This window comes from Solea senegalensis, linkage group LG14 (genome assembly GCF_019176455.1).
Source record: "Solea senegalensis isolate Sse05_10M linkage group LG14, IFAPA_SoseM_1, whole genome shotgun sequence".
In the NCBI taxonomy this organism is placed as follows: Eukaryota; Metazoa; Chordata; class Actinopteri; order Pleuronectiformes; family Soleidae; genus Solea; species Solea senegalensis.
Window position 1 is genome coordinate 1,588,716 of NC_058034.1, and position 12,099 is coordinate 1,600,814.

Sequence of the window (12,099 nt, forward strand, 5' to 3'; positions counted from 1 at the left end):
GTTACTATAGTAACGAGAGACAGTTCTGGATAGCTAACGTTAGCGAGCTGACTGTGGCTGGTCATGGAGCAGTTGCAGTTTTATTAGTTGGGAATGCTTGGTCACAATTTTGTAACTAGTGTTAATTATTGTTATCAAAGGCAACGACATGACTATTGCGTATTCTGCAACGGTATGAATACTCCGTAGTTCAAAGGAAACGGCGATAGTATTCACCAAACCCAACTACCATTTTCTCGAGTAATGCATTAAATCTCATTAAAATGGTAAGTTAACATACACTTTTGTTAAATTATAGCGTGGACGCGTTTAACGGAACCAGTAGAAACTCCACTACATGTGGACAGTTGTTTGCTAACGTTAGCATAACAACTAGGAGATAGCATTTACGTCAACGTTCTTAGCTAGCAAAGAAGAATCTGCTGCCACACGTTTTTATTAATATTCGCATTTGGCTCTAACCTAATGAAGTAACACAGTATTTATGTGCACCTTTTCAATAGCTGGCGAATAATCAAAAGAGCCAGTGCTAGTAACTTCATATGTGTTATTTTGTTGCTAATATAATTGTGTGTCATTACCAAGAAACACACGCATACTGTGAGAAGCAGTGTTTTAGCTTATTGTTTTAAATGTCCACAATTATTTATCATTATTGTTAGTTTTCGTGGTTTTCAATGAAAATTGAACCATCCTCAGTTGACTAGCTTTTGATGTGCCGCTCACTTACACAGGTGGATTATTCACTTGTATAAAGTTGTGTCCAGAATTTATGGGGGAAAAAATCTTTGTTGTATCTCAAAGTTGATAATCTTTTGGTTTTAAAAGTGTCAACGTGGGACTTTCAACTTGAAATGTCTTTAAAACTGTACAGTAAACATTTCTGGTTTCCAGTATGCTAGTAGTCTGGATATCCTGAACGCAACCTCATCTGTTTTGTTCATAATCTATGGAACATTTTGCTTTGTAGTGCTAATGTGACGTTTAATTGGACATTTTTCTACAACTGCACAGTATTTCCAATTCACTAGTAGATATTAATGTGCAGAACACAACTTAATCAGTCTTGTTCAAAACTTGTAGATAACTCTCTTTATAGTGTTGCTCAAAGTCCACTAATTAGGTCTTCGAAACTTATTTTTCGTATTCAGAGATTATGCAGAAGTGTTCTCTGTGTTTCACAGGCTTTTTATCTTAAGCCTTTGTTAGGAGGGTGTTAAAAATCTAGTGTCAGATCGTTTGGCCACAGAGAAATGAGTGTCAGATGGCTTCACCACAGTGCCTTATTGTATTTAGTAACAGTTGAGTATAAAGATGTTCTGCATTAAGACAGTGATTATGTGGTCTGTGGCTGTGATTATAGTGAAATGAGACAAAAAAAGTTGCTCAAAGTCTAGTTACAAAATTGTAAATGTGTGTGTGCCAAACTAGTTATCCATTCCTGGATACATAATTGTATCACACTAGTATTCAGAGTGTATATATATATATATATCATAATTATGATTTGCCACCGAACCCTAGTGAGATCCAGTGGTTTATATGATTTGTATATTTTCTGTGAAGGAGATAGTTGTTTACTTAATTTGCCTCAGTCAATGACGCTGGGTCAGCTTTTTCAAGTTAACAATGGACAGAATACGAGGAAGCACCTTGGACACGTTGTCCCTTACAGACACAACCATACTCACGCTAGGATCAGAGTAAAGTGCCCTATTCACCAGAGTTGCGTGACTTGAGACTGTGGGAGGAAACTACATCAGCGCTCCCATGGAGATTGTCTGCACAGAAACTGAACACAAGCTTTTGTTGCTGTGAGGGGACAGTGATAATAATTAAGCTGACAGCCACAATAAACAATTAAGTTTATGCCAAACTCACACTGGAAGTTGACACAGCCATTTGGATTTATTGTTAATGAGAACATCTGATCAGGTTTTGTCATAACACATGCATGCTTTATGTTGCATTGACTTCAAATTTACATACTGAAAGTTTAAACCCTGGTAGTGTTTATTTTCTATTCATCTGATTTAATCTAAAATTCTTTCCTTTTTTTTTTTAGGAGGATCGTTTTGCCTTTCTCGCCGAGTGGCATGACACTAATGCCAGTCTCCTGCGACGCTACCAACTGTTCTACTACCCCAAAGATTGCTCAGTAGAAATGGTAGATATCTACTACTGCAGTAAATAATAACAAATCACTGTTACATTGGATGCTTCATTTTTGTTGTTGTGGCTTAAAAAGGCAGAGCGACACAAATTAAAACGTGACAAGCTTTTCAAAACTCATGTTTTCTTCGAGTGCACAACACTGACATCAAGTGGATGAAATTTAGATTTTGGACCATCTCATTGTTGTAAGTACAGTTATATATATTTTGTATACAACCAACTAACCTGCTTGATATTTATTTATTTATTTGCAGTTTGATCTTAAGAACCAGCGGACCTTTTTGAGAAGGACCAGATACGATGGCCTCCACCAGGAGGACCTGTTCGTTGGGAGTCGAGTGAATGTGTTTTCACGGCAGCTTAATCTGGTCGGATATGGGGATCAGTACACAGCCAACAAACTTGGCAGCAAAAAAGAAAGGTATTATTGTTTTACGTCATGGGAATGATGAGCATTATTCTTGCCTCGTGCTTGCTGTGTGTAATTGAGTCATTTAAGTGTGGCTCATAACCTTCATTCAAACATTTTATTATGTTCTATTATCTCAGATTTCTCACAGATAATATCCCCTGTCACACAGCACTCGGAGTTACTTGTATTTATTAATTTGCTGTCACACATTTTGTTAAATTATTATTATTTACTTGCCTTATTCTTTTCTTCTTAGGGAGAGATGGTGTTAGATACAGTATTGACAACATAGTCAAGCAGTATTAGATAGAAAATGGGTTATTATTGTTGTTGATGTTTCTAATGTACAGTATATTCAACCAACTAACAGTATACTAGGTCATATTTTGTCATTTTATTACGATAAATCATATTTTTGATTGAAGATTGTTGCCACAGAAATACTGAACTTCTGACTATTATACAAAAAACACGTACTTTTGTTTCACAGCTTTATTGCAAACTCACTTACAAATACGTCATAGTAAGTTATAAAATAATCATCTTAAAGTTGTCTTAAAGTTCAGGCTGTGATCTTAGACATCATTTCTGTTCTGAAACTTTACATATGAACTGGAATTTTTTATAGGTGGGGAACATAAATAAGATATTGTAACATAAATAAAATCTGATTTGATGCAAATACAGTTGAATATCAATGCTATTCTTCAGCTCACTACTTAGTGCATGGCTATTGAGGCCACACTACCACACCCCTTACATGCACTTTGCTTCCTCCATCTCATGCCATGGATCTCTCACGAGAACGAGAATACCTCCCCCTGTGGTTTGTTGCGGTACCACTCGGGGTGGAAATTTACCGAAAATGTTCCGCCCTTTACATATTAATTAATTAATTTTTCATCTCATGGGTCTTCTTTTCTTTTCTCTTGTCTCTCTTTTTTCCAGAACTCTTGCTTTGGTAAAGCCAGATGTAGTGACCAAGATTGGAGACGTTCTTGAATTGATTTACTCCTCTAACCTGATTGTGACCAAAGCCAAAATGACAAAGCTCACATGGTAAGGTTACGGAGTGTTGATTACAGTATTGATTCATAACTGCTAATGCAGTCATATTCTGGTGAGGTTGCAGTCAAAGTTGTGTCTAACACCCGGTTCGGACCTGGTATGAACATCCATCCTAAGAAATCCATTTACGAGTGGACAGTGCCGAGTACGAATCCTCACACCTTGCATTAAAATTGGTCCTGGAGGCGTCTCCTGCAGCCAAATCGCTGTTCACCTTAACAGATGAGTCTGACTGTGTGTGTGTCTGTGTCTGTTGTGAGACGTAGAGAGAGAAGTATTTGGGAGCAGCTGAGTAAATCTAAGCACCATTCATGCACCTGTAACATGAAATAAGGCTTTAGCAAGTAGAATTAATAATTATTAAGTGTTGATCAGTACCAATATTGTGCTGGTGGCTACAAATGAGTAAAAAAGAAAACAAGTTCACTGTGAATCTGCAGTCAGATGACATCAGCTATGGAGGCGGTCCCTAATCCATGCAGCTCAGGAATGTGGCCACGTTTATTCAAACAACGTCCAAAAGGATTTTTTGTGACCGGATCTGAGAACATTGAGTGTGTTCACACCTATACCTAATGATGTCACTCAGGACGGATGTTATTAGCAGGTCTGTTTAGGGACGTAGAGGCGTCTCTGCTTTCTCACACACATGAGGAACAGATGGCAGTCAAAGGGTCAGATAATGTCTGCTGTTAATTAACTCTCAACCGTTTTATCAAGTCCTCATTCATAGTATGACACGTCAAGGTCTCTGATATAGGACTGACTATAATGAGCACATTTTGCTCTTTAGATTTATTTCGAAGATGAATAAAGATCTTATGTATTCAGGTTTTTAGGTTGTGGACACTTTGTACCCTCAAATCTTTCTTATTTATGTTGGGTTTTTTCTAGCATGAAGGTTTTGGTTATTTCTACTGTTTCTGTATTATTACTGTAACCATTCATATCCATACGCTTCAGTTTTTTTGCAGGAATGTCTCTGAAAATCAATCATTTCTTGATAATCCGCCACAACTGTTAAAAATATCAGGTCCCAGATAAATTGCAGAACCAAACTCAGCCCCTAACAAATTATGATAAAGACATAACCTCAACGTCCTGAGTTGTGCCAAAAACAATTAAAAAGGTAAAATCTGAGCAACTAAAAAAAGACCAAACATAATTAGAATTGCTTTATTTAGTAAAGTCCCTTTCACAGAAATAAAATTCACTGATTGCTTCACAAGAATCAAACTTCAAAGCATTAAAAACACGGTAATAAAAAGATTAAAACCCCCGACGACACATGAAAGGTGAACTGTTTCTGAAGTGTTGGGCGTGTACAAACACATGGACACTCATATAAGTGGTCAGAAGTAAACTATTCCAGGGAACTACATGAGAACTTGCTGTGTTATTATTGACAAAATACTTTCTTATTAGTTTGGTACAGAGCTGAAGACGTTAAATCATTTGGTTACTCGTTAACCTCTGTCTCGTGGTTTTCTTCCATTACAGGAGCCAAGCGGCAGACTTTTACGCAGAACATCAGTCAAAGCCATTCTTCAAGTGAGTGGCTGTGTAAATGATTTTCCTGTTGCAACCAACGTCTTGACATTGTCGTGACATTTAATGCAGCTGACCTACCGCTGGTTGCTCCTCCATGTAAATAAACGCTCCACTTTGCAGTAACCTTGTGCAGTTTATGTCCTCGGGGCCCGTTGTTGCCATGGAGCTGATGGGTGATGAGGCCATGTCTACCTGGAGGAGGCTCCTGGGACCCACAGACTCTGCTGTGGCACAGAGGGAGGCACCACAAAGTGCGCGTGCCAGGTTTGGAACAGATGGCGTCAAAAATGTTGGACATGGCTCTGACTCACTTGCTGCAGCAGCAAGAGTAAGGGTGTTGTTTGTTGTACATGTGTCTCTGACCTTTACCCTTGTGCCAGACCACATATCTAAATACCATATTTTAATTTATTCTGTATCTTTTTTTTACTAGGAACTTGAGTTTTTTTTCCCATCCACAATTGGCCACGGTCCCTTAAATACAGCTGTGTGTACAGACTGCACATGCTGCATCATCAAACCTCATGCTATATCAGAAGGTAAGAACAGTGGCTGTTTTAATGGCTGTACACCAGTATCAGCCAATTGTCAGAACAGCAAAATGGTCGTCATTCACTAAGTCAGACATCAATGTTTGTCTGGGCTGGAAAGAATTGAATAAGTAATGAAATTTAGGGCCGAAACTATTACTTGATTAATAGATTATTAAATGAATCGTCAACCTTTTTGATAATTGATTCATTGGTTTGAGTTTTCTTAAAGAAATGATTTTCAGATTTTTCAGCCTCTTAAATCTGAATATTTTCTGCTCCATATAACAAAGAAATCATTAAAACGGGGTGGGGTGGCTCAGTGGTTCAGACTGGTACCCCTGTGTGCAGAGACATCATGGTCACAAGTTCAGCTCCACCCCTGTTAGGTTGTACTCAATTCCCTTGTAAGTTGCTTTGGCTAAAAGCCTCTGCTAAATGACGTAATGTAATGGAAAACTGAATAGTTTCGGTTTGTGGACAAAAACTGACATTCAATGGACCAAAATTATTGACAGATTAATCAATTATGAAAATAATAGTTTTGAATTAGTGGCTAAAAAGGCTCTTAGACTTCTTTTACCGTTTAAGTCCAGTGTGTAAGAATTGGTGAGAAATAATAACATCATCACAATAACATAGCAACCAAGTGCAACAAACAGAGGACTCTGCTTCCTTCCCCATTCACGTCAAGGAACTATGCTGTCCTTCGCATGCCCCACCCTCATCTTTCGTAACCCTCTCCACTCTCGGCCATTTCCTCTTTCCTCCCCATTGGTTTATGCCTCAGATTTATGTTTGTGAAGCCAGTCGTCTCCATTTACATAGTAAGTACCAGCTCTAATATGTGAAACGCACGTCTGTTTGGGATGCTTAAGAAAACTGTCAACGTAGGACGTCCTTACTTAAAGTACATGTAAAAAAACTTACTCTGAGGTGACTTAAAGCAAACTATTTTATTGTAAAGAGATTATACACTCTTAAAACATTTGAATGAGTAGTATATTCACTTTCTGACAAAACACCTTTTGTAAACGTTACCCACTGTACCTTTTAAAGGTTATTGCATATATTTGCAGTAACTATGTATATAAGTATCCAGTATATATATGTATACATGTGTATATATACACATGTATACATATATATGTGAGTATATATATGTATATGTATATATATATATCAGACAAATGATCTGCCCTGAATTTCACAATCTGACTATCATTAATATGACATCAGCGTCATGTAATTGCGTGTCTACCTCTATTTTTATGTTGATACGCCTATAATTTTTGGAGTTGTTCTGAAAAGAATTCCACTGACTCCTCTAAGCCCCTTCCACCTACGACTTTTTTCGGCCACACAAAGGCACGATACGGGCACCAAAATTCACCTTGGATTTTTCCAAATCCCCGCCCTGATCCCTGTTCATGGAGCATACCTCAGGATCTGTGACCTGTGAAATGTGAATGTCCCTCCATGTGCAGAGCTCAAGTATGCACACACAAACGCTGTTGACTGCACCGGCTCAGGACACGCAGTACAGTTTTGAGAGCAAATGCACGCTGGTCACATTTAAATTAACATCATCTGTGGACTTCATTCAATATTATCCTCAGCAGTCATTTGTTTATATTTAATTTCCCTCAAAATCACAGCGCTTCAGAAACATGCGTCAACAGCACGTCATTTTTTTAGAGATCTTGATTAGAAGATGCGTGTCCGTGCTTGAAATATTGATTCACCAGGTTCAACTCAAAGAGAGAAACATATGTTCTGTATAAAGCTGTGCCAGGACCCCAACACTGGGCAAACTGACGTGACTCTCCACCACACCTAAATGCAGTATCATGATAGATGTTATTGGTTAACACCTATGCTCTTCCTGCTGTGACAAGTTAAAACGTTTGCTGTGAGAAAGGAACCGTTAAAAAACCCACACATGTATAGACGTGTTGTTTTTTTGTTTTTTTAGCTGCAGGGAACGATTGAGCAACCATTCGATTCATAATCTGTACAATAATAAAATCCTCCAAAACATTATGTACGCACTGTTTGTAAATATGCCTCGATTAATATTAGTTGTATCAGTGTGCAGTGAGGCTGTTTTAATTAAGGACCTCTAGGACCTTTAATTTAGTTAAATAACAAAGTATAATACAGCGAAATAGAACAACATATAAATGAAAGCAAGATTTCTTGAGATAAACAACAAAGTAATAACCATTCAGTGCTGAAAAGGGTGTAGAATGATGTCACTTTTTGTCACTCGTTTATTTGGAACAGTCAAAGCAAAGCCAAGACAATAACAGACATGTGTCTTCTTTTATTGAAAAACAAATGTGTGTCTCAAAAAAGTCACTTAAAGTTTACAATACAAGTTTAACTATCATGAAATTTAAGCAGTTGCATTTTCCTGAGGCAACTAGTGATGCTGGAGTATTTCATACGTCACCTTTGATGTTTAAGTACAGCTTATTACAATAGCTGTACTGTAGTCATGTCAGGTCAATTTTATTTACATAGCCCAACATCACAAGCACAGTTTGCCTTGAAAGGCTTTACAGTGTGTACAGGAGATCCTGTTCAGATTCCTCTCCCAGGACAGACAGACATGCCACAGTATGGACTAATAATACATTATCCTCCACCTCAGCTGGCTGATCTGTCTGTCTGTTCTCTGACACCTTCTTTAACACTTACATGCTGATCTAAAGTTGTTCTCAAACAAAACATTAAATTGCTATTTAAGGTGGAGAAAGCTGTACTTTAAGTCTGTAACACCTCTTTTAAACAGTAAAGTTAGAGAGGCAGCGTGATGCTCTCTGCCAGACGGTTGATTTTTTATTTATTTTTGTGACGCATGAACTGATCTCATGAGTAATAACGCTGGCTTTGTGATAAAATATGATTAACATTTTTAGATATCTGGGTCAGATTTGTGGGCCGGATTATAGTATATTGAATATTTCAGTGTGACCGCATGGTGTTTACCTTCTGCAGACACCTGTGGCCTGATCTAAAAATAGGATCTCGGTGTGAGGTTTGTCGAACTGAGCTCAACGGAGATCGTGAGTCAATTCAAAGAGCGACAGAACGAGAGAGCTTGCTATGATTACCCTCGAGGATCACTTAAGAGGCGAATGTGTGCTGTACCTCCTGAGTACACGGCACAGCCAATCACGACGATGACAAAGGAAGTTTTGACTGAAAATGCAATCAGACATGCTTGGAATAGAGAAGCTTCTGTTGCCAGGCACCCAGAATAGGATCTCCTAGCAACAGCACCAGCTGCTTTTGGGAGCTGCGTTGGGTGTGTGTCTATCTTAGTCAGGCTGCTGGCTGTGGAGGGCACAGAGGACTCAGGAGGTGAATACTCACCTAATACTCAGGGAGCTGGAACTGTGACTGAACGATTACCTAAAAGAAGAGACACTCATCAGCACTGGTGCAGCGCCAGGTCCAAACTAACAGTCACAATTACCCACAGAAGCAGCCTATGAAATTATTATCCTGCACGACGAGCACACGTGTCGCTTTTCTTTATCACAATGAGATTAAAAGACAAGCTACCTCGTTCAGTTGGACTGTGCGTCTCTGCTGCAGTCTGACCTTCAATAGCACTGATATACAGAACCTGCGTCTGTGCGGCTGTACCAGACCGTTGTCTTATCGTTGCACAGCAACAGTGTTGACTGTCTGGACAAAAATAATGTCTCCTCTCACAGACAGGACATCTGTAAGACAATCTCAGGAGACGCCGATCATTGCTCATTAAAAACAAAAAGTGTTACAGCAACCTTTAGAGATTAAGCCAGTTACTGCAATCCCAGTTCAAAACGATGAGAGAAGACGATAAGGCGACAACAACAGGCTGTAAAAAGATTTTATACAATAATAAATATACACTAACATGTATCATAGATGGACAGAGTGTGTGTTGGCCAACCTTGGATGAGGCTCCGTGTTTTGAGTCCCTGTCGAGGAGAAAAATGACGTCATGTCTTCAATGACCTCTCTGCTTTCAGCTGTTTATATTATTATTAACCCATATTTTAACCTCATTTGACTTTCTCTGCTTTTGAGAAGGGTACTGAGACTTTTTAGGTTTGGTAGTGTTTGGCACTTTGAACACGTAGCTGCAGCTCGGTGCGTGGGAGTAATTCTGCTGGCAACCTGGGTGTCAGAGTGCCACGAGCTTTGTTATTGGGTGGTTGGCAGTAGGTGGAGCAACAAACCAACACATCAAAACATAAACTGAGCCACTGAAGCAAGTGTTTCAATGTCTGTCTGGTGACATATCTTGATCTAGTTTTATGGCTAAATATAGTATACACAATATTGATTGTGTGGCTGTTTGGTGCAGACATTATTTGCTCCGAGTTTATTGCAGCACTAAACCGTTTTACCTGTCTGTCTGTGTAAACTCTGAGACAAAGATATGATGTTGTGTTCACAGGTCTGAGCGGGAAGATCCTGAACTCCATATCTGCAGCTGGATATGAAATCTCAGCTCTTCAAATGGTAAATTCTCATCATTGCAGAGGTTGATTAATTTCGATTTAAGGTTAAGTGGTTTGCTCATATGTCCCTTATGTGCTGTATGTCAGCCACAGTGATGATGTAACCAGGACATGAGCTGTGTATTGATTGATCCTGCCTGACCTGTAATTAAAGTGGGCGTCGCTCCTCTGTGTGACCTCTTGCAGTCCATTAGTTTTTTGCCACATCAGATGTGATGCACAGTCTTGGCGTCTGGACAAAAATCAATCAATCACTGTAGCACAGTGTGACGTGCAGTAACGGGAACAATGTATGACCTCAAATCGAGCAATGAATTAGTTGGAATTTTCGTTTTTTTGTGACAATTCAAAACATACACTAAGTATTCTCAGTCAATCAAAACTTAATATAGCACTAATTAAACAAAAGGTGACTGAGCACAAATAATTACACACATTTTAGTACAACAACGTGAATGTGAATATAAATGTTATTTAAAGAACTACCTTCATTTGAACGTTTTCCCATAGTTCAACATGGACCGCGTAAACGCAGAGGAATTCTACGAAGTCTACAAAGGAATTGTTACAGACTATTCTGTGAGTATAAACATTACATTGTTATGCCATCACGTAAAGGAGCAGAAAATTGCTACATTTGATGACAACAAAAACACAAACGCTGTCTAATCTCACACCAGGATCTACAGGAGTCACAGAGACACAATTCTTTTCCAGTTTGTACAATCATGAGTATGCTTACATTGTAATTATCCTGTCTACAATGTGTAATGTGTTATGATGATGATAATAATAATAGTATGATTGAGGGGCCCTGTTAGACATATCACATGACTTAACCTTCGTTATTTGACTGAGGTTCCCATCAAGACATCAGGGATGGATAACATAGCCCATGGGGCCGTATAAAAACATCACATTATAACCAATATTATTTGGCTGAGGGGCCCCTTTGGAGAATAACATAAACCTTTTTTGATTGAGGGGATTTATTAAGATATGTCACATAACATAACCCGTCCTATGTGGCTTCAAGGCCCCATTAAAATATATAGTAGTAGTAACACAGAGGCTTGGGCTCCTGGACCTGGGCCCGGTAGTCCCGTTCAGTAATCCATCCTTGTGTTTATGCCGCATTAGTTCTTATTATTTAATGATTTGTGAATATTTTTATGCTTAAACATGGCAGTCGTCTCTGTTGTGATAAAAATAAAGGATTAAAGCATTATTTTTGGTTATATTTGTTGACTGTAAGTGCACTCTCTCCCCGCAGAGTATGGTGACTGAGCTGTGTTCTGGCCCCTGCATGGTTCTGGAGATCCAGAGCACCAACACGCCTCAGACATTCAGGGACTTCTGCGGACCAGCTGATCCCGTAAGTCAAAACACATTTAAAACAGTCTCCCAGAGCATTTCCTGTTTCTACCCTCCAGTGCAAGCTAATCTATAAAATGTTGAGTGAAATGTGTTAAAAATCAATATGTATGGATTGTTTTTCCATCATCCATCACCCAGTTTTTCAAACACCCTTGTTGTCAAAGAGAATATCTTCACATACATGTAGGTAAACCCAATGCAATCCCAATACAAGAGCTTACCTTCATAAAGTCTTATTAGATGTCATTATTTCTTACACACTTGTTTTATGACATTTAGAGATTTATATTTATTTACTTCTGAATGTGAACGTGCTCTCCTCTGTCTCGTCTGATGAATTCAAAACTGATCACGTGGGAAGAAGAAAAAGAACAGATTTTTAATTTGCTGCCATGTGGGTTGAATAGATTCTTATGCAGTTAGATAAGAGTTGGCTTGTGAAAATAAAATTGAGTGTTTGCTC

At 38.6% G+C, this 12,099-nt stretch overlaps 1 protein-coding gene across 2 annotated transcripts in view; it reads left to right on the plus strand.

The window, feature by feature from the left end:
- The window catches only part of nme7 (NME/NM23 family member 7), a 22,771-nt gene continuing 10,672 nt past the window's right edge, over positions 1-12,099 (plus strand). Inside the window, exons 1-10 of one of the 2 annotated variants that reach the window (XM_044044966.1) lie at positions 1-266; positions 2,066-2,167; positions 2,430-2,596; positions 3,536-3,646; positions 5,156-5,206; positions 5,327-5,534; positions 5,640-5,745; positions 10,196-10,260; positions 10,770-10,838; positions 11,533-11,634. In XM_044044966.1, coding sequence (XP_043900901.1) covers positions 264-266; positions 2,066-2,167; positions 2,430-2,596; positions 3,536-3,646; positions 5,156-5,206; positions 5,327-5,534; positions 5,640-5,745; positions 10,196-10,260; positions 10,770-10,838; positions 11,533-11,634 — 984 coding nt within the window. In that variant the 5' untranslated portion in view covers positions 1-263. The remainder of the gene's footprint in view (positions 267-2,065; positions 2,168-2,429; positions 2,597-3,535; positions 3,647-5,155; positions 5,207-5,326; positions 5,535-5,639; positions 5,746-10,195; positions 10,261-10,769; positions 10,839-11,532; positions 11,635-12,099) is intronic. The other variant, XM_044044967.1, reaches the window with a different exon arrangement.